This window comes from Gopherus evgoodei, chromosome 2 (genome assembly GCF_007399415.2).
Source record: "Gopherus evgoodei ecotype Sinaloan lineage chromosome 2, rGopEvg1_v1.p, whole genome shotgun sequence".
NCBI classification, from domain to species: Eukaryota; Metazoa; Chordata; order Testudines; family Testudinidae; genus Gopherus; species Gopherus evgoodei.
The window spans coordinates 68,758,062-68,781,212 of NC_044323.1; the positions used below are offsets into that span (position 1 = coordinate 68,758,062).

Genomic DNA, 23,151 nt, shown 5'->3' on the forward strand with positions numbered 1-23,151 from the left:
TGCCGTAAGTGGCTTCTTCCACTGGGGCTGCTGGGCTGTCCCTGGGTTGCCTCGGTCACAGTGTCGGGAGGGGGAACCATGTGAGGTGCCACCACCAACACAGCTCCGGGCCGCTCCCGGAACTGAATGGAAGATGGGGGCCGTGACGTGGCGCAGGCGGCGGAAGTGCGTGTGTGTGTTTTGGTCCGGCCGGAGGAGGCGGAAGTTGGCGGCGGCCTGGGTGAGATACGAGAGCCCCCGCCCCTCACCCCTGCACCCGGCGGAGAAGCCACCTCCCCTCACAGCCGCGGGAGCTAGAGAAGCCTCTGCGCCTCCCGCACCGCCAGGTGAGGAGACAGCGACGGGTGGCACTGGCCGAGCCCCGCCAGCGGGGGGCAGGGGGGTTATAGAGCCGCCCCGGGGAACCCTCACCCGAAAGTGGCTGCTCCTGGTGCCGCCGGGCCCTGGCGCCGAACCCTGGGGCGGGGACCGTGGAGCGGCTGGTCTGTGTCTCCCCCGCCTCAAAATGGCGCCCCCGAGTCTCCCACTTCCCCATATTCTGGCTGTGGCTGCAGGGGGATGGAAGGAGGCGGGGGCGGGTCCGTCTCCCCGCGCTCCCTCGCTTTGCTCCCCTGTGTGGGGAGAGGCTGTTCCCCATCCTGCTGTGTGACGCGGCCCGCGGGGGTGCTGCGTCCCCTTCCCCCACAGCTGCTGTTGGGACAGCGAGGGTGCGCTGGAGGGGCGTGGGAACTGGGAAGGGAAACCATCAGAACAGAGCGCACAGCCCTTCCCCTGTAGTGGTCGAGGTGAAAGGACGGAGAGGGGATGTCGTTACACGCTTAACAGTGTGCACATAGCACCTTGGGTTGATGTTCTAAAATAGCCCGTCTTCAGGAGGGGAAGCAGACTGGTAAAAAGTTAACATGAAACTTCCGTACGAGAAGGCTAGGCCTAGGAGAGAGAGTTAAAACACACAGCCAGGTTCTGCCATGGTCATCTTGTGCTCTCTCTTCCCTCTGAAAATCTGGACGGAGGAGAGATTGAACGATCACTCGATTAAAATTTAACTATGCCCTCCCAAGTGACAGTTGAAGCAGCTCAGAAACATCTTAAACTGGGGGCCCTTTCAGATTTAATGGGTGGGGATAGATGAGCCTTCAAGGAGATTAACAAATGTTTGAATTGCTTATGTTGTAAATCTCTTGAGTAATGAGTCCCCTTTCTGGATAACTCAAATTTGTTGTTGTGGAATTAAATGATTGGAGATTTTGGTAATAGGTGACCCTTTACCTACATTGGTGCATCAACCACACAGGAAATTGATATAAAAACAGTCAGTAAGTCACATACATCATACATATGTAGTCACACAATGCTTATTATCTTTAATTGAAAGGATGTAAATTTCATAGACTATCTGGGTGATTTTCTTGGTTGGTATGTTTTCTCAATACTTTTCAATATAAATTGGTTGATGTATGATGTGGAAAACTAACAAATACTGCGGTGAGGAAATTACATATTAATGTATACTAATTCTATGAAAGTTGCTAAGATTTTTATTTAAGATGGATAGGAACAATAAGAAAATAAAGCTGGCAACAATACCTAAAATGGTGGGTTGTTAAAAATATTAACAAAACCGTGTATAATAGCTTTGCAAACCAGAATTAAAGAAGGTGATGGTCATTATCTCAAGGGGTCTATACTCGTATTGTAAATAATGTCGTGTTAAGTTATGAGCATTCAGTGAGATGTAGTTATTCAATTTTGAACTCTAACTCGCTAATACAGATAAACCATGATCATCTAAATTTAAGATTATCTGCATTTTGTCCCCAAATCCATAATTTGTCTAGAAGCATCTTTCTTTATCCAAAATGCTGATTAACCATAAATGTGGTGATCTTTGTGATGTCTGGCTTATCGGTATTGATCCATAACTAATTTTTAAAGAACCATGTAATTTATATAATTAAAAATTTGTGTAATATGAAATATCAGAATATTGTATATGTAAAATGAGAACATTTTAAATCCATTTTGGATCTACCCCAATTTACATAAATGTGTCCCACTACTGTACTAGAGGTGGGAGTGTTAGTGTTCTTAATCTCCTTACTGCTTTGTGTTTACTACTTTAGATTGTCAGTGTTACTTTGATACATGATCTTTTGTTTTGATTGTACTTTTTAGAATCCTATTTAGGTCCTATTCTTGCCAACATTTTACCTATGCTGGTGAGTAGTCCTGGAGAATTTAGACTGCAGGCAAGCATGAAATTAAAGATAAGTGTAAGTGTTGGCAAGACTGATTTAAATGGAATTCTCAAGTACAAGAGAGTGGCTGTAACATCCTTTTAAGACTTTTTAGAAAACTTTTTTCATGTGAAATTGTTATAGTAATTGGTGTCAGTACACATTGTTTAAACAATTATCAGAAGCCTTATTCATGTAATGGACTAACGACTCAATATTTATAATATAAGATAAAGCAGCACATGTGTTTATAGACTGTTTTGGTATTTAAGGAGTATGAGAGAGCAAACTAAAACCAGGAGTTGGCAAATTACCTGATCAGATATATATTAGGAAAGGACGTCTGTAAATCTCATCTTTGTTCCTCTGCTGACATACTGACCTGGAGCTGCTATGGCTTAGTGTGTCCTGAAAAAAATCAGACGCTAGAGATGGAAAAGACCTATTAAAGCATCATGTGTACCTACTATAATTCATGATGGCTCTTTCACAGTATTTTCTCACTGCCTTTTTCTTAAACTGTTGGAGTAAGAAAATACAAGGTGCTTCATAACCTTTCCCAGGTGGATAACTATATTGTGGGTAAAATGGAGGAACTAAAGAAAATGTTTAGGAAACATTTACTTTCTCTTCTTGTATAGCTCATGTATTTTTTTATTTAAAAGCTTGATTTGAGGTCAAAACATTAAACTTGAGTTTCAGTGTAGACCAAATTTTACAACTCCTTTATGATCATCCTCAAAAATCAAGTATCTGATGGTTAAGTTGAAACAAGATTTGTGAATTTCCAATTCTCCAACTAGCTTTACTTCACGTATTTGCTATCGTAAAATGCACCTGCACAATGAAAAGCTTACTCAGAAAACAAATAAATAGCTGACTTTTTTTTTTTAACCGTGTATTTATTTGTATTGCTTTTTTGCCTAGGAGCTGTACATCATGTTAACCAATCTGGGACATCATTACCAAGACTGCAGGGTTAGGAATAGCTACAGCTGCTAAAATGAGTGTCTGGAATTGATGGGAAATCATCCTGTAAATATTTGAATTTATTCTGTGTATACTTAAATATGGGTTCTTGCCTCTTCCTGTTATCTTCTTCTATCACACTTTTTCTGATTCCCAAAACTAGTATTTGTATATATGAATTAAGAAAGTGGTGTACAAATGTGGCTTGAATCTCGGGAGAGATCTTGTGGACATTTTTTAAATCCCTGTTCGGTGCTGATATTTAAATATAGCTCTTTAAAGAGATTTGTTGGTGTTTTTCGTTGAGCATATCAGGGAGTTTGATTTTTTTTAACCAATCTGAAAAATATTAATAGTTTGTAATTGAGTTTGAAAGTGAGTCTATGAAAAGAATACTGAGTATTTGAACCATCTACTAGAAGAAATGAGAAAATACAAAACTTTATGCTTGACCCTTCTGCTTCAGAAAATGTGAGGGTTTCTACCTATGCTTAGGGAGAGTGGTGATGCTGCTGCTCTGCAACCTGAAAAACAACCAGATATGCATTAAAATGTCTGGCTTTTCAGGCTGAAAGAAGCCTTACAGTCCCCATGGGTTGGTAATAAGTGAGTGGCATGGTTGTAGTGGGTTTTCTGATGTGACATTATTAAATGTGTTTGGCATAAGCTGGCAGCTTGGGGAAGTTTTCTTTCTGTCTGCTGGGAAATAATTACTAAATGCTAGAAATATGACGAATGTAACAGCTGAAACCCAATCTGCAATATTTAGAAAACATCTCTGTTACAGAGATAATTAGGACAAGCCTCCAAGACTACAGAAACACCTCACGTTGCCAGATATTTTCTTTCAGGATCTCTGAAGACTTGTTTTGAAGTTGCAGGGGTTCCCCATGACTTGTTGTAGCATTTTGAGTCTCCTTCAAAGACATTTATTTGGTGATCCATCTAGCTGACAAAATATTTTTCTCCTATATGAGTGCCTTCCATCCATAGTGTCTGAGCACATTGGGGGGTGGTCTGTCATGAATGAGGGCCGCAAAAACCTATTGATTTTAAAATACTTCCAACAGTTCTGCATTTTTTTTTTATAGCGTGGACATTCTTCCCAACTCTGATCTGGGCTATTGTCTTGTTAGCCTGTTTCAACTAGTACTGAAAAACTGTTGGGAGTCTGACAGGAGCTCTGTAAAGAGCAATTATATGTGTAAATGGCCAGTTTGAGTGAAGTAATTAAAGGTAGAATAACATCTGAAGCCTTGCCACACCTACCGTTGTGGATCACATCCTTTTCCTGCTACCCAGGATGTAGCAGAGGGATAGTGAGCAAGTCCTGAGTGATGAAGTAAAGAATGTGGAATAGTTCCATTGAATAGCAGACTTCCTTTCTGGGATTTTGAGCAAATAACTTGGTCCTGAAGAGGAACCTCATGCATATGGTACAGGATTTGGCCTTTACTTGAGCCTAAAATAATGCTACAGATTGCAGAATAACTGGCAGAATTGAGATGTACCATGTGTGTCTCAGAAGTTTAAAAAAAATAAATAAAAATTGTACACTGACTGCCTGACATACTTACTGAATCATAGAATATCAAGGTTGGAAGGGATCCCAGGAAGTCATCTAGTCCAAACCCCTGCTCAAAGCAGGACCAGTCCCCAACTAAATCCCCAAATGGCCCCCCTCAAGGATTGAGCTCACAACCCTGGATTTAGCAGGCCAATACTCGAACCACTGAGCTGCCCCTCCCCCTGTAAACTAGAGTAGTATATTCAAAAGAGAGGTCTTAAAAACTTACTATTTCAATTATTTAAACTTTTCTAAATCAGGAGTAAGAAGCCGATATCTGACGCTTTTTAACTTAAGATCAGAAATTAAGATCATATGTATGCTGATCCCACCCTGTGATTTAACTTGTTTCATAGATAACTTGTCACTTTTTTGCAATATAACTAGGGAGTGATTAAATATGTTAAGTTCATCCATTGTTATGAGTTGCTTTGCAGTCTGTCCAGATACATTACTTGTACATCATTCTGTTGAAACAAAGCAATAGCGATCTATAGCTGATACACAATTCATTTACAATTTTTTTAATTGACTTTGAATTTCTTTAATTGAAGAAGAATCCCTAAATTGCTTTTAAATTACTAGATCCATTTCTATATCATAAGTAAGACCAAAAGTGCATTTTAGGCTAACAGAACAGCTCCTTTTCAGGAGGATTCACTCAGATTAATAACGTGATGCAGCATTTTTGATCTGAATGTGTGTTTAATTGTGGTATGCAGTTTATAGTGGTTCTGATATTACTGTGATAGCTTTTTTTATGTGTTTTGCCTAGTGGCGGAAATTGCGTTTCAGTGTGGGTAGGTTCTTTCCCTCCCGAGTTGTTTGTAAGTAGACCTCTACCCTGATATAACACGAATTTGGATATAACATGGTAAAGTAGCGCTCTGGGGGAGCAGGGCTGCGCACTCCAGCAGATCAAAGCAAGATCAATATAGCGCAGTTTCACCTATAACACAGTACGATTTTTTGGCTCCCAAGGACAGCTTTATATCGGGATAGAGGTGTAGTATGTCTATACAGCTTGCTGGAGCAAGCATCCCAGCCCAAATCAAGAGCTACGGGCTTGTGGGGCTAATGCTTCAAAAATAGCTATGTAGACAATGCACTGAAGTTGTGGCCTAGGCTCTGAAGCCCACTCATTTTTGTAGGCTTCAAAGCCTGTGCTCTAGCCTGAGCCACAACTTTAAAAATAGTTGTTTAGACAGCACTTTGGAGTGCTAGCACAAACCCCACTAACATGAGTCTATTGACCTGCAGTGGGAGGCTCACTTCTGCAGGATGCGTAGACATACCTTGTAAGAACACAAGAGGCAATATATGTAATTCTGGGTGGATTATGGTATCATAATTTGAAACCTTTTTTGATTCATCATGTGTGACTATGAGTAAGGCTGCCTGTCTGTCGTGGAAGCCCTTGGGCCAGTACCAGCAGCTTGGGTGTGTGGGAAAGGGTTGGGGTACAGGGTGGTGTTTGTCTGGGGGGGGGTCTTTCTAGCCTCCACCAACATGTCCCTTCATCTCCTAGGGGGAGGGGTCAGGGGGCTCTGTGCACCGCTCCTGAGGCTCCCATTGGCTGCGATTCCCAGCCAAGGGGAGCTGCGGAGCCGGCATTTGTGGCTGGAGCAGCACACAAAGCCCCCCGGCTGCCCCTCTTCCTAGGAGCTGCAGGGATATGCTGGTCTGAGCTGGGTAGGGAGCCTGCCAGCTCCTCCAACCTTGCCCCCGTCCAGCACCCACGGCACCTCTGGACCACAGCCCACCACCCAAGTTTTAATTGGGGTATATAATAAAAGTCATGGACAGGTAATGGGTCGTGAATTTTTGTTTACCGCCTGTGACCTGTCCATGACTTTTACTAAAAATACCTGTGACTAAAACGTATCCTTAACTATGAGAATTGACAGAATATGACAGTTACTACCGTGCAGGCTTGTGTATGAAGAATTGGGATGTTCTGGCGGCAGGATCTTTGGTGTGCTATGTTAAGTAGGTGCAGCCCTCTGGGAGGGGGGCAACATTATGGGAAGTGACAACTTCATTATAAAAGGATTCAGATATTGATCTGTACTACTATATAAAGGACCTGATTTCACATTCTGCTTACAGTCTCACTCCCTGGTCTGGAATCACTGCGGAAGGGATGCTAATGTTCATCAATTGCTGTGTTGGTCAAGATACATTGTTATGGAGTCTTGTGTGGTTTCATGGATATAAGATAGGCGGGAGGGTGAAACTAGTGGTGGATTCAGAAGGCATCTGCCAATAGACTGGGGAAGGGAGATTGTGTTTTAGGTGCTTTTAGCTGCAGTGTGAATTTAAATTCACGAAACAGAAGTTATAGAGTTAGGTGAAGGCTAAACGTGTGTTAGGCATGCCATGGATTGGTAGTGAACTGGACAGCTCAGAAATGGTAATGAATGTAGAACTTGGCCATTGGTTTGAATCTGGACCAGGTTGGTAATGACTGAAAATGTTGCTGGATTCAAATGTACTTGCTTTACTTTAGACTAGGGATTCTCAAACTTCATTGCATCGTGACCCCCTTTTGACAGCAAAAATTCCTACATGACTCTGGGCAAGGAGGCCGAAGCCTGAGGCCCACCACCCCGGGCTGAAACCCTCAGGCTTCGGCGGTGGGGGTCGGGCATTGGCCTCAATCCTGAGCCCAGCAAGTTTAATGCCAGCCTTGGTGACACCATTAAAACAGGGTTTCAACCCACTTTGGGGTCCTTACCCACAGTTTGAGAACCACTTCTTTAGACAAATACAGTCTTATTGTCAGACAGTTCAGTGCTGTTTCTTATTATGTTTCCCGTGCATACACTAAATTATATCTACACTAAAAAATAAATGCATTTTGAACAGGTTAACTAACATGCCCCACAAGCCTGAGTCTGTTGATTCGGGCTGGGATGCTCACTCTGGCAGGCTGTATAGACTTATTACTCACAAACAACTCAGGAGGAAAAGAACCTAGGTAGATATGGCAAGCTGTAATTTTAGGAATTGACAATAAACACAGGAGTACTGTCCTTTACCTGATGAGAGAATGGAGTGGCCAGTATAGACATCTCTCTCCCATGTGGTCTTCTGACATTCATTTTTAGAATGTAATTGGGAAGGGCTAGACCAGGGGTCTGAAACATGCGGCCTGTGGGCCGCACGCAACCGGCAGGGCTCTTGCGTGTGGCCCGCCAAGCTCCCCGTGACACCCCCACCCCTCTGCCTACCCGTGGGATTGCCCCCTGTGGCTTTGCGAGCCCCGTGTCACTGTCTGAAGCAGCTGGCAGCATGTTCTTTCGGGCTGGGGGGGGGAGGAGGAGGAGGAGGCGGCAGAGGGCTCCTGCATTGCCTCCTTCCAGGCACCACCCCCCATGGCTCCCATTGGCTGGGAACAGGGAACTGCGGCCAATTGGAGCTTCATGGGAGGTACCTAGAGGAGCGGCAGGAGCAGCGCACGCACAGAACCCTGAGCCCCTCCCCCTGGGGCTGCAGGGACGTGGTTCCAGCTGCTTCCTGGAACAGAGCAGTGCGTGGCCGGGGGCCAGGGCAGGCAGGCTGGGAGCCTGCCCTGGCCCGGTGCACGCCGCTGCCACCCTAGAGCCGCTCTAGGTAAGCGGCACCGGGCTGGAGCTCACACCCTGAACCCCTCCTGCACGCCAACTCCCTGCCCTGAGGCTCCTGCTGCATCCTGCACCCGTCCTGCACCCCTACCCTGAGCCTCTGCCACATCCCATCCCCAACCCCCTGCCCTGAGCTCCCTGCCACATCCCACACTCCTCCTGCACCCCAACTCCCTGCCCTGAGCCACCTGCTGCACCCCTCACCCTCTTGCACCCTACCCACCACCGCTCTGCCCTGAACCCCCTGCCAAACTCTGCACACCACCTGCACCCCCTGGGGGCAGCGTTGGGGTGGAGACTTCCGGGACGGGGTTGGATCGTGGCGGGGAAGGGGTGGGGCCTAATGGAAGAGGTGGAGTGTGGGCAGGGCCAGAGGCAGCAAGGTGGATGTCTGTGATGCGGCCCTTGGTTCAATACACTAGTCCTTATGTGGCCCTCATGGTCATTTGTGTTTGAGACTCCTGGGCTAGACTTAAGTGTTGCACCACTCTTCCTGCGAGCACTGTTTTCCTGGAAAAATGCTGCTTAATCTAAACTATTAAAGTAGTTAAGAAAAACAGATTTCTGTTCTCAAACTTCCCTATGTTTGTTTGTTAATAAAACTTTGAAAGTGAAACTAGTTATTAAAAAGTCTCTGGAGACTAAAGTGCTCTATCAGGAGATCAAATGAAGCATGGGCAGAGGCTGTGCAAGCTGCCTCACTGCTGAACCAGTGTGTTTTAATTTCTGTCTGAAAACACAGCTTCCAAATTGATTGCAGCTAGTCTAGTCTCTGATCTTTGACCTATCTGTAGATACTACTACCAAAGGGTTCCAGTTGTGGTTTGTGTTATGTGAACACCTGTATGCTACATCCTGGATTGTGACTAACAATTCATTTTACATAAGACATCAGACATTCATCAAATGGTGATGATTTGGGCTTCCTATTGACTTAAAAGTCAAAAGCTCCACCATATCAGATTAGCAGTCCCTTAGCTCCTCCAGACATGTATGTTAAATCAGAGAAGCTGTTCAAATCGGGTCACATTCACTTTTGAATGTATGCTTTTTCTGTTTGAAGAAATTGCAGTTAATATGCATTATAGAGAGAAACTGTAGAAAACTACTGTAAATTGATTAAATTTGAAATGCTGGTGTAATTGAGTTTTCCAGTAATTCTTCATCCTAATTAAGCCCTTCCATTTGTTTTTACTAATTCTGACTTGAGTAGTCAAGAGTTGCTTGGCATCAGCAAAATCATGAGAGGAACTTTTGATTATTAAGATGTTCTTAACATGACAGGAAATGAAATGGAAATATGCAGATCTGGATCTGTTGCATTCTTAGATATTAGCCTGAGATACACATTGTGAACTGAAGTCTCATAGGGAACACAGAAAATGCAGGGTAATAGGTCAGGTGATTAGCATTTTTGGTATCCAGTTTGAGACTTTACAGGGAAAGGGGCCTGATTTCAGAAAACTCTGAGTACCGCTTTGCTGAAAATTGGCATTTTAAGGTTACTCAGGTGTAATATCAATGGCAAAGACTTTCACAATAGTATATAATAACAGTGTCTTAGAGATGTGCTGGTAGAATTCACTGGCTTATTTCACCTAAAACAATGAAGATAACTGTGTTCTCAGAAAGCCTTTAATTGGATGATTACTAGAACTAGTTTCATATAATTATGGTACATTTGCGACTCTAATAGCATATACCTTTTTGATAAACAGGTTGCTACAAGCAGTAAGAACATCTCGGTTCACATCCTGAATTCTTTCCTCTCAAGAATTTGAAACAAAAGACTTCTTTCTAAATTGGACATGGCTAATCGAGGAGCAACAAGACCCAATGGGCCAAATGCTGGGAATAAAATATGCCAGTTCAAACTAGTACTTCTGGGAGAGTCTGCAGTTGGCAAATCAAGTTTGGTGCTTCGTTTTGTAAAAGGCCAGTTTCATGAGTTTCAAGAGAGCACCATTGGAGGTGAGAAAGAGTGTTACATTTTCTCTTGCTTTGTATTGAGTATACACCCTCTTTGCCAATGACTGTCTTCATAAATGTAATGTGATACCCTATGATAAGCCATCTGCAGTAGTGATCAAATCCTGGACCTCTGGATCTTAAACCACGATCCTCTACTGCCTGAGCTAAAAGATTAGTGCTGTTACTTCAAGGCTGTTGCAGACTTGTAAACCTACGTGTGCTGCTTGATGGGGATAGAGTGGCACAATGTAAATTTGGGTAGTCAGTTTTTAAAACTGGAGCTGGTGTCTGGTAAGTCTTTAAGGCAATATATGGCTATTCTAACAATTCACATATTTAATGCATACAGTTAAGCTGCTTAGCAAAAACAACCTTGGTTGCTGAATAGCAAAACATACAACTTTTTGCAAACTTCTCACCACTCAAACAGCCTGGCTTTGATTGTAAAGGAGGACACTTGCTGTATTTGTATTTTTCACTTTTCTTTAGGATTGTATGTGCTTTCTTCTCCATCCCCACCTGACTTCAATCAAAGCTGACTCTTGGGTACTATGTGGGAAAACCAGGATTTTATAATAGTCTGAGTGGATTTTACTTTTCCCCATGAAACAGTTTTTTCTGCACCACCTACAATGAAGCAGCTGCTTATGCTCTCTGAACTGTACTCCTCCTTTGGCTAAATCTGAACAACTTCTTTCAAGACTGAAGTGATTCTCCACAATCACTTATTTGCACATAGACTGATGTAAGCTGTGCCCTCAGATCCATAACATCTCTGTAGTACACCCTGCCCCTGCTGCTCCACTGTGTGAATCTAATCTACATTTTGATGCTTCTATATATGAGTTGGGTTTCACACACACATTAAAGACTGACAGAGCTGACAAAAGTAAGAAAATTCCCAATTAAATCTTACTACATCCGTTTATTGCTCTGTATTTAGTTATTGTAGGTTCTGTGGGTCTGAGACTACTTCTTCTGATCTCTTTAAGAGTCCGACATAAGTGGGTGTCTGTTTTCTGTTCCAGAAGTCCGGTATGTTTTTTTTATTGATGTGTATGTCTGGCATCTAGAATTGCTGATGTGAAAGATGTTGTATATTAAACAATTATCGTAGCTGTTTGCTTTTGATAGTGTAACAAAGGTCCCGAGGACAGTTCTACAGAATCAAATTCCTAGTTCATGTACACAGACACACACACACACCCCTCCACCCCCACCCTGTTACACATGAAGAGTTCAGTGGTCTTTGAATCTTATAGTTGCACTTTTACATTTACCCAGGTTGGTTTTGGTTTTACTCACCGAACAAGAATGAAAGAATACTTGAAAACAGCATTGAAATTAGGAACAAGAAACCACAAGTGCGAATTGAGACATAAACTATACTAAATAGTGGATATTAACATATCCCTCTTTACTGTATTAAGTAGAGGGAGAAAAATATATCCTTTACATAGCCCAGCTGGAAATGTCACTGGATGCAAGTTACAGGATTCAAAATCACATTTTTCTTTGGGAAAAATAGCTTGTTACTGTGTAGTCTTTGTATGTTTAAATTATAGTTTTCTTGTTGTTTGTGTACGGAAAGGCCTTTAAACAAAGGGGAGATTATGTGCACTATGAAGCTGAATAATGGCACTCATAACAGAAAATGCAGTTAGATGGAGTAGGCACATTGACAGTGTAGTGCTGTTGTGTGAAAGACCTACGTTCGAAAATAACCTTAGAGCTTTCTCTCCAGAGTCTACTGTGAGTTAGGAGGAAGTATGACTTCTAAGAATGATGATAATATTTAGATAATTAACATAGTTGTATAAACATTGGACTTATGAGGCAGCACATTTCATTCACCTGGCTACAGAAGATGCAAGAAGCTTGCATTTTCATAATGGCTTTGGGTACATCAACGCCACAATAAAAGATGTGCAGCATGGCCACTATTGGCCTGGATCAGCTGACTTGGGCTGCTGGAGCTTGGGCTGCAGGGCTGTAAAATTGTAGTGTGGGCTCTGGCTACAGCCTGAGCTCTGAGATGCTGCAAGGGGGTGGGTCTTAGAGCCCGGGCTCTAGCCTAACTCCAAATGTCTATGCTGCAGTCTTACAGCTCCACGAGCCAGAGTAGATGCTGAGAGTTTTTTATCATATTGTGGACAAACCCTCAGCAGGCTCTGCATCCATTCTGACCCCAGCAACAAAGCTACTCAGTCAGTTGACTTCAGCTTTACAGCCTTTCATGATGGTGACAAACCTGCTTTTTGGCATACCAGTGTCTTCAGTCGCAATTGAAATTGATGTAGCTCCTCCTGAGAGTGGAAATGATGAAAAGTGATGCTATGGCGGTTCAGAGGTGTTCAGTCATTTACAAAGTGAAAAATTTGTCTAATGCACTTCTTACAAGGGGCTATTTATTTATGAACTGTTCTGTTTGTTTCTAGTTCCCAGGTGCCTAAGACTGAACCACGTTGTATCATACACTGGTTTCAGAATCAGAGCTACAGCTGTTTGCTGGAATGTAGAGAATAGTATAAAACTGTATATAGGAATGAACTAACGATGTATAGTGTGACAGAATATATCATTAATGCATCAGAGTGAAACACTTTTGGAAGACTGAGATCTGATGGTTTGGTGACAACTCCATTTCAGTATTATAAAACTGAAGTTAACTTATTGGATTTTCTTCCTATACCAATTGTCCTTTCATGCCTTAATTACTACAAGGGGACGCAGGTTGTCTTAAGTAATTTCATTTTGTGCTGTTGAAGCAGTATAAGACTGCTCCTAATATCCTCTTCCAACCTATTGTATTTTACCAACTGATGATGAATTCTGCTAAGGAAACTCAGTTGTGGTATAGCTGTGTGTACGTATATGAATGTGTAAAAACATAACTATAGACCTTTGATTTCAGCTTTTTTTTCTTTTTGTAGCTGCTTTTCTAACCCAGACTGTGTGTCTTGATGACACAACAGTAAAATTTGAAATTTGGGATACAGCTGGTCAAGAACGATACCACAGTTTAGCACCAATGTACTACAGAGGAGCACAAGCAGCTATAGTTGTATACGACATTACAAATGAGGTAAGTACGATATATACAGAAGGGGGGAATCTGTGGGCTAATGGATTGAGCATGGGAGTTGAGACCTGATTCCTTTTCCTCATTCTTCCATTAATTGATGTGAATTTGAGAAGGTAATTTAATGTTTTATTTACTATTGCAAGTAACTGAAAACTTCTAACAGAAAAGTTAGCAAAAAACACACTTGTTTTTCTGTTGTACATTTGACAACACTATATCATTTTCACTGGTCTGTAAATGGTGAGTAGGTTACTCCTATTTGTCACTTTCATACCAATAGGAAAACGTGATTTATTTTTTTTTTAAATTTTTTTAACCACAAATTGACAAGAGGACTTGGCAGGTTTAGCACTTAAAACTGCTTTTATCTTTTACTGAAGAAAAGTGAGGCTTTATAATACTCTCCAGACACCCTCTTTAGATATACAATGAGCTTATATCATAATCTCTTTGGCATGGTTACACTGCAGCAGTTATAGGATACACAAAGTGTGTTGTGGCCACCCAGGAGCTAGACCAATCACAAATGGAGGAATTAAAGGAGAATATTTTCCCTTCCACTGAATGTTTAAATAAAAATAATTCAGAATGCTATTACAGCAAAAATTACTCTTCTTTCTAAGTATGGAAGTGTACACCATCACAATAGGTTGGACTATATCGTATGTTCTAATATAACAAAATTCCAAAATACATTAGTAGACTTTTGGTGCCTGTTTCTGCAGTGTGAGGTCAGAGGAAAAGTACTTCACATCACCCAAGAAATGAAGCAGTAGACAACACATTTCACTTTGATTTGGCTTTACCGTTAGAGTATGGCTCCTAATTTTTACATTTCATTAGCTTAAGAATTCTTTAAAAGAGGTTTTCAAATTTTTAAGCAATATATCATTTCACTGTGAAAATTAATAGCTACTAAGAGGATAGAAGAAATTAATGTAGAAGAGTACTCTTTCAGAGATTTTTGATTTTTTTTGTAATTAACTTATAAAAAAAAATTAAAGATAATCATTTGAGTTTTTCTCCTTTCCATTTCCAGGGGCCTCTGATTCCATTTATTCAGAAGCTTTTGGCCTAATGGCCTTGGCTTACTTTCCAACAGAGAGAGCACATTGGAAAATGTAAATGTAATGACTCAGATGTTGCTTGTAGCTATAAATAAGAAAATACCTGAAAAAATTGCAAAAAAATTTAAGATCTAATCCTGAGGTCCTCACTCAGTTTTTATCCAGTCCTTAGGCAAACTACCCATTATCATCAGTGGGATTTTTCTTGATGACAACTGGGAGAAAATGGGTAAGGACTTCAGGACTTGGTCCACTGTAGTTGAGTGGCTTGAGACCTTTTCAGCACTTTTAGGGAAGAGAATAGTTTAAAATTGTCACTCTTTCTCTTCCAGTGCTTGCCTTATTTTCAGTCAATCCAAGAGAGTCATTTTTGTCACTTTTTTATCCATTTAACATAATTGACAAAGGGGATCTTAATTTTTCAGTAATGTGGTCCCAGCTATGCGCTTTTGGGAATTAAAGGGAGGGTTCATTTAAAAAGGCCTAGTCAGCCAGTTGGAATGTAGCTTTGGAGAATGCATACACTGATAGATTTCTTGCTCACAGGACAGATGAGATAAATTTGGGTAATAGGGATAAAAGGACAATAGAACTGAGTTTCTTTATTTTTCAATCATTAACAGGAGTCCTTTGCAAGAGCAAAAAATTGGGTCAAAGAACTTCAGCGGCAAGCAAGTCCTAATATTGTAATAGCTTTAGCAGGAAATAAAGCTGATCTAGCTAATAAAAGAGCTGTGGATTTCCAGGTAAGTCATACGTATTTTTTTATTCACAAGAAATAGTGTGTTTTTGTTGGAATGCTAGTCTGTAACATAAATAGCCTTCTCAGAAGGGATCATACTATTTTCTGATAATTAATCCTTCATTGTAGGATTGCACATGTGATAGAATTCTGTTGATAGTTGCAAACAAAAATTTATAGTATATCTGAAAATATGATATTCTAGTGAGAATTTTTTTGGGGAGAGAAGTATAAATGTGATACGAAGTGACAGCTGTCCAAAAAGAGAGCTTTTTCTAATTAAATTTTACTTTGAGGTACAGCTAACTTCCCCCCCCCCCCAGATATGTCAGGTCTATCAGTAAATTAAATTTGTATTCTGAGAAACTGCTTTTTCCTGTATGCCTCCCTAACAGTTATTAGGGATGACTTCACTAACAATAGTTAATCGATCTTAGGGGTAGGTGTGGTTCTGAACACAGACCATTCTCAGTGAGAGGTTTGGAATTCCCTTGTTGACATTCAGGATATAATGCACTGATCTGGCTACTTTATGGCCTGGTCTGAGCAATGTAAGTTGAGTGAGTTAAGTTTTAGCTGACTTTTTGACTGTGTTCTTGCTGTGTTTTTGTTGTTGTTGTTGTTGTTTTTTTAAACTGATGTACCTGTGCCCAGAGGCTTTTGGTGGCTCACTTAATAAAAAATATCTTAATAAAATCAAATCAAAGTACAGAAAAAGCCCCAAAGCCTATCAGTGGCAAACTGTGATTGTAGGCTTGCTTATGACCCAGTAGAACTCAGGCTTCTATATTTGTTTTCATATTCTGTAATCTTAGGATCATCTTTGGTCATGAACTTTCCTTTTTCTCTAACATTAACTTTGCCTGCAAATGTGTTTTGACTTATCTAGATTATTGCGATGTATGCCAGTACCTTAGTTCCATCTGAGTTCCTTTCCCATGTCTTAATCTCCATATATTGACTCCTTTTGATTCCTTTCTCAGTGGCTTTTAAAGTTTCTGCATGCATTTTTACCTTCCCTGATTTCTCACTCTGTTTCTTGACATTTGCCAATTAACTGTTTAATTGTGTTAACTTTGTAAAGTGTTTAGAAATACTTTTTGTACAAAAGATAGTATGGAGAATGGTGATTTGTTACATGTATACTTGGAATTCGTTGTCCTTAGAATTGCATAGGACAGAATTTAATTGCCAGGTTTTTGGACCAAATATAAATAACTTTTTAACAATCAATAGCACTTCAAAAAAATATGGCTAAAATGGATACATACGTTCCTCGGGGGCTTGACTTTCAGTTTCTATCTTTGCAGCATACCTTAGGGGTCTGTGTACATGGTGTAACTATATTTGGAAGGATAACTTGTATAGATATATCATTGCAAATTTCACTATCTCTGTAATAACTAATGTAGCGTAGCATAGCATATGATTAGCAAATGATGCTGCTTAGTAATGAAAGTGAGGGCATGACTGCAAGCTCTCTAATGTAGCCACTCTAAGCCAATGGGCTAAACCAGGGGTTCTCAAACTGGGGATCAGGACCCCTCAGGGGGTCGCAAGGTTATTACATGGGGAGGGTGTCAAGAGCTGTCAGCCCCCACCCCAAACCCTGCTTTGCCTCCAGCATTTAAAATGGTGTTAAATATATAAGAAGTGTTTTTAATGTATAAGGGGCATTGCACTCAGAGGCTTGCTATGTGAAAGGGGGTCACTAGTACAAAAGTTTGAGAACCACTGGGCTGAACCATCGGCTTAACTACTTCAGCCCCCATGAGTGACAATGGCTACTGGCCGGTAGGTGGTGGCACTAAAGGAGAGACTTTTAGAATAAATTCAGGCTAACAAAAAAATTGTTATTGTTATTGTTATTGTCCTGTCATGTTTTTTATAACAGTGAACGCTTTGAGTGACAAATTTGTTTCGATAATTTGTCTTCAAAGGCAGATAGCTTCAGAGGAGCTCCAAAAATTGCCTCTTTTGCTGTGTGCTATTGAACCACATGTGGGCTGCTAGGAAAACTCAGCTGTCAGCTTAGAACTTAGCTTTCGGAGGTCAATATTAGTTGCAGGCCCCACCTTTTGGAACTTGTTCTCCCTTACTATTAGACCAGAGTTTCAGATCAAGGAATTTATTTTAATTTTTTAAATTTGTTTAGGCTTTTGTTTATGGATATTTTAGGCCAACCAAAAAGTGTAGGAATTTCCTAAGATTTGATTTCTGTACGGTTTTTAATTACTGTCGGAGACCTATGTAGACGTTTATTACAGATGCTGTATAACACCTAGAACATCAGGCTGATGAAGTTTCAGTGAGCATTCTTTCATACAGATTACATGATATGTATTTTACCACTACTAACCAATGGACTTAAGTACTAAGTTGCATAATTAAAAACTAAAATTCTTATTATAATATGTAACTTATAGGAAGCGCAGTCTTATGCAGATGACAACAGTTTATTGTTTATGGAGACATCGGCTAAAACATCAATGAATGTAAATGAAATATTCATGGCAATTGGTAAGTATTTTTAAATAGAAGCTATGTTTTCAGGCAACTGGTTTGTATGTAGTCCTTTTCTGAAGTTCGTTCTATCCTAGCCTCTGAGTGGAATATTACCCAACTTTTCTCTCCTTCTTAATTGGATTTCCCTCTCTGTGGCAGTCTTCAGAAAAGATGCTAGAGAAGGAGTCCTTTTTAAGGTTCTAAACATCAATCACTTAAGAACAGTCTGGCTCCAGCCTCATCGCATGTACCAAGCATATCCCCTCATACCATCCGAGAACAAGAATCCTTGCATCACTTCTGAACCCAAAACTTCTGTTTAGCAAGTTCAACTTGCTATCACATTGTAGTTGTTTAGGGTCAATGGTCCATTTTGTCTGAGCTTCTAACAGAATGAGCAAAGAGACACACTTCACTATATATCAAAATATATTTATCTTGTGATGCAGGTAAGTAGGAAATGTTTGACTTGCAAAAATTTTGCTTTTAGGAAAAGGCTTGGAATTCTTCTTTTAAAACAATCTAAAGGTGTGCAAGTGAAAAGGATATTGATACTCTATACCAGTGGTTCTCAAAGTCGGTCCGCTGCTTGTTCAGGGACTGCCCCTGGTGGGCCTGGCCGGTTTGTTTACCTGCCGTGTCTGCAGGTTCGGCCGATTGCAGCTCCCACTGGCCACGATTCGCCGTTCCAGGCCAGTGTGGGCTGCGGGAAGTGGAATGGGCAAAGGGATATGCTGACCGCTGCTCCCGCAGCCCCCATTGGCCATGGTTTGCCGCTCCAGGCCAATCTGCGGATGCAGCAGGTAAACAAACCAGCCCAGCCTGCCAGGGGCTTTCTCTGAACAAGTGGCAGACGGGCTTTGAAAACTGCTCTGTACGATTCTACACTCTTTGAGGCCGGAGTTGTGCCGTGTTCATGTAGGGTCTAGAACTTCTTGTAGGCTTTACCAGAGATAAATATGATTATAATTGATGTTGAAAAATGATTTTTTTTTAAAGGAGCATGGGGAGCAATGTTTTTATAAATACTGAGCTGAAATGTGTAGAACGTTTCAATTTTGTGAACACTTTTCATGGAGACTCTAAATCAGGTTCTTACAACAAAATTTTTGGTGGCCTCAAAGTGCAGCCACCAGCTCTTGCTGGTGGCTGCTCTGACAATTTTTGCTAAAATACTTCATTAACTTTAGGAAAAACAAATAAATAGAAATATTTTAACTTTAGGAAAAACAGATTACAATTTGTTTTTATTTATGTAAGGTTTTTTTGCTTTGCAGACTCAGTAATAAAAATAGTGTGCAGTTGTCTCTATTCTTTATTGGACCTAAACAGAATAAAAACACAAATAAGGTGTTTTGAATGGTCTTGGTTTTTTTTCTTATTGTTCCTTTTGTTTTTTTTTTTTTTTTTTTTTTTTGGCTAGCTACTAAGTGTGCTGTGAAAAGTGATATTAACACTCAAATACACCTCTATCCCGCTATAACGCGATAGCGGGTAGCCAAAAATCCCTACCGTGTTATAGCTGAAACCCCATTATATCGGGGTAGGGGCGGCAGGGCTCAGGTGGTGATTTAAGGAGCTCTGGGCTCCAGCCACTGCAGGGAGCCCCAGGGCCTTTAAATTGCCGGCGAGCCCCAGTCATGTTAGCCTTTTACATTTTACAGGCATTAAATGTTAGTGCAGTACTAGTTGCATACTCAAAATGTATGTAAAATTATGGACACTGCAAAGTAAGCTCATTAAAATCAGAATTGCAGTGGAGGCCTAATATTGCGGGATGTGCAATTTTCACAATATCACAAATGAAGTAGGGCCTTATTTATAATTTTTTTATCCCTTAAGTATAATTTTGACTGTAAGTGTACTTTGATCTTATGGTCTCTAAAATGAAATAAGTACAGATTATAAACAGAATACAAATTTACTAAAGGTCTGCCGATAGTTGTTTAGCCCAAAAGTATACAGATCCCACATCCTGTGATCATGCTTAAGTTTCATTTTGGGGGGGAGGGGGAGGAAAAATCCCCAAGAGATAAGAGGACTTACCATATTTGTTTTATGAAACTTTCAAACTGCTGAAAACTTTAAAATGAAAATAGTTTTTTGAATTTCATCCATGGAAATAAAACTATTACTACTCATGAGAACTATTGAAGCAGGAAGCAAAGCAAGCATGTCTTCAATATGTGCAAAATGTCCCACTCAGCAATCTAGAGATAATCGCAGGAATAGGTGTAAAACTTGAACAAGAAGTATCAAATGACCACACAGATCGTACGTGTTACATTTTCACCATGATAGGTCCATATAATCTATTTGGCTAAGCGGTATTACACTTCATCATGTAAAATAAATGGAAGCATTGTAATTTCTTAAAACCAAATGTTTCATATTGTGCTCCCTTCTTTGTTCGTATTAAACAAGAGTACACTTGTGATCTAATACATACATTATCCAGGTATAAAAATAAGGAAAATTTAGTAACTATGCTGTGGTGATATTAAAAGATCGCTTAATATGCATCAGTTCAGAATGTTTAAAGGTCTAACAAATATGTAGGGGGAGGAAAAAGTCAGTATCTTTATGATAAATATTTGCGGGAGTCCTGGATTTTGATGTTAAAAAAATGCCAACCTGTATCTCTATGTCCCTATTTAAATTTAAAACCAAATTAACTTTTAATGGAGCACTCTTGAATCCTCATACACTGACTTTCTGCTGTTCCTTTTAACTAGGCCTAGAAACATAATTTATTTATTTTTTTTGGTTTAATATTAAAATCAGTGGTTCTCAAACTTTTGTACTGGTGGACCCCTCCCCTTTATAAATTAAAAACACTTTTTAATATATTTAACACCATTATAAATGCTGGAGACAAAGCAGGGTTTGGAGCGGAAGGTAATAGCTCGCGACCACCCATGTAATAACCTCTTGACCCCCTCAGTTTGTGAACCCGACTTAAATAGTACTTCAATCTTTATTGTACCCCCTGAGTATTTTAGTGAAGTACATAAACTTTATTTAATACAATTTGTGTACAGTTTTCCATAGTACCCGCCACTGTAGTGTCTTGTCAGCTTAATTTATATACTTTCTCTCTCATATGCACACATTCAATCATGAAATTCACCCTGTGCACAGTGCTAGAACAAGGCCTATGCAATAAGACTTAAAGTGATGCATGAGACTCATGATGTCTCCCTATGCAGGGATGCATTTAATCCCACGTGAGAACTATATTTCGGAGCCGCCTCCACAAGAATGAGAAAATGGAAGAACAAAATAACAGGAGTTAAAATACTTGCCTGACAGAAAAGAGGGAGATGTGGCATGTAGCAGGCATTTGCAAAATGGCCTTTTTAGACCTGTTGCTACTTGACTCTGCTAAATTTAAATGGACATTTCCAGAAATGCTGGAGAAAAAGTTCTCTAAAAGGGCAACGTAGAAAGTTTCATAGGGACCATACAATCACAAATTAAGACATTGTGGAAGGAGCTGGTTCTGTGTGGTCACAGATAAGATGTTTTTTTTTTTTATTTTATATTTCCCATTCATACTGCCCGTTTGAATCCTTTAGGAGAAATTCAGTTTCTTGATTTTCTGCTAACCAACTGTAGTACCCAGAGGCTTGCTATGTGAAAGGGGTCACCAGTACAAAAGTTTGAGAACCACTGTCTTAATCGTGCATTTTCTGAATGACACATTCTGAAAGCCTAAAGCAGACAGATTGTGGCGTTACTATTTTGTTGCTACATATCTTAAAAGGAAATATTCAAATAGCTTTCTTGGACTCAATAGGTATTTAAAACTTAGTACAATCTTGGCACTAATTTTTGCTCATGTTTCTTGTTAATCTTGTAGCTAAAAAGTTGCCAAAGAGTGAACCGCAGACTGCAGGAGCCAACTCTGCCAGAGGAAGAGGCGTAGACCTTACTGAACCCACACAACCACCCAAGGCTCAATGTTGTAGTAACTAAACCTTCAGTTGCTTTAAACTGTCTTGAATATTCTTCTGCTTCCTAACTGTTAATAACAATGGAATTGGAGTGTTTAATCTGGTCCAATGCAGCTTCCAAAACAGAAGAGACTAATGACATAGTCAAGTTTCTAATACAGAATTATTTTGTTTTTATCTTAATTTTTAACATGCATGTATCACTGGCTGTCATATTTCAGCAATAGAGGGGAAGTGGAAGCTGAATAAACTTGCTTCAGTTGAAAGGTTTTAAAAATCACTTGCTATTAGGGATATGGATGAATTACATTTATTGATCTAACCAGCTAGTCCTCTATATCCAGGTATTGGTTACTGTTGTAATTGATAGAATTGGGACTCTTCAAACGTTTCTATTGTGCTTTAAAAAAAAAAAAATCTTTCTAGAAACAGGGTCTACCGATACTTTAAGCTTATTTGCAGTATTCATGCAACCAGTTGTTTCTGCAAGTATCTACCATTTAAATATGCATTCCACATTTTCATAATTTAACTGCAAACAATACTTGCAGCGTTTTAATAATTCTATGCTTGCAGAAAAATGGATTTTAGTTGTTACACTGTATGTAAATTATAGTCAGCCCAGTGGTTTAAAGAAAATAGTGATTAAAAATCAAGTTTAACTCCATATTTATCTGTTTATAAAGGCACAAACCAATGAATTCAACTTTACAGGATTTTTCTTCACAAACCATAAGAGCTCTCCAAGTAAAACAAAGACAAACTAGGTGTCTGTGATTTTTTGTTGTTGTTGTTTTTGATCATTGCTGGCCATTACACAGTTTGTTTTTCCCCCAAAGGAAAAAAATAGTCAGTGCACTAATAATTATGTACATTCAACTTGATTTTAAATTTGGATATTAATGTACTGTAAATAGGGTACTGCATTGTAGTCTACATTTGTTTAATACTTTCTGTAATATTTAAGAGTTGCTTAAAGGTATACAAAATGTACAGTTACTTAAAGCTAACTTTTCTCTTCCCCTAATCTAAAGGGGTTCTGAGTTCTTCCTTTATGGCTAGAACAGTAATAAATGATGCTCCTGTACCTGTAACATAAGTACTGCTGTCTGTCAGTAATGAACTCTGCAACCTTGTTTTCCAAAGTCCATTTTATTTTGATCTGTCCAGTCTATTGCACTAATTCTTTGTTATTTTCATTATATGAAATTTACCAAGTGTGTCAGAAGACGATTTAATCTATTTAAATGTTGAACTGCTAGCAGAAACTTGTGCAGATTATAAATTTGCAGTGATTTGGGCGTAGCAAGGAAAATGACAGTTCACCGGTGTTTAGTTTTATATTGAGGTGCTCAGGTTTGAATAAAGTGGTTATAAAACAGGAAAGCATTGTGATTAGTGTCTGTTCTTACCATGAATTCAACAA

The 23,151-nt window shown here is 40.0% G+C and overlaps 1 protein-coding gene across 4 annotated transcripts; it reads left to right on the plus strand.

Moving 5' to 3' along the window:
- The first annotated feature begins 33 nt into the window (after nucleotides 1-33).
- RAB5A (RAB5A, member RAS oncogene family) lies at nucleotides 34-23,111 on the plus strand. Of its 4 annotated transcripts, none has more exons than XM_030550936.1 (7): nucleotides 239-326; nucleotides 3,165-3,272; nucleotides 10,118-10,370; nucleotides 13,304-13,455; nucleotides 15,146-15,268; nucleotides 17,691-17,784; nucleotides 21,632-23,111. In XM_030550936.1, exons 3-7 carry the CDS (start codon nucleotides 10,208-10,210, stop codon nucleotides 21,745-21,747), a joined length of 648 nt encoding a protein of 215 aa, XP_030406796.1. In that variant the 5' UTR covers nucleotides 239-326; nucleotides 3,165-3,272; nucleotides 10,118-10,207; the 3' UTR covers nucleotides 21,748-23,111. The 4 variants fall into 4 exon arrangements, with proteins under 4 accessions (XP_030406794.1, XP_030406796.1, XP_030406797.1 ...); XM_030550937.1 differs by having other exon boundaries at nucleotides 3,165-3,215; XM_030550935.1 differs by lacking the exon at nucleotides 3,165-3,272 and having other exon boundaries at nucleotides 240-326.
- The last annotated feature ends 40 nt before the right edge of the window (nucleotides 23,112-23,151 follow it).

Excerpts from the sequence above, each read along its gene's own strand:
- RAB5A (XM_030550934.1), top strand. The coding sequence starts at position 134 with ATGGGGGCCGTGACGTGGCGCAGGCGGCGGAAGTGCGTGTGTGTGTTT. Across the intron at positions 327-13,303 it reads TGCGCCTCCCGCACCGCCAG|CTGCTTTTCTAACCCAGACT; the intron begins GTGAGGAGACAG and ends TTCTTTTTGTAG. Across the intron at positions 17,785-21,631 it reads TGAAATATTCATGGCAATTG|CTAAAAAGTTGCCAAAGAGT; the intron begins GTAAGTATTTTT and ends TTAATCTTGTAG.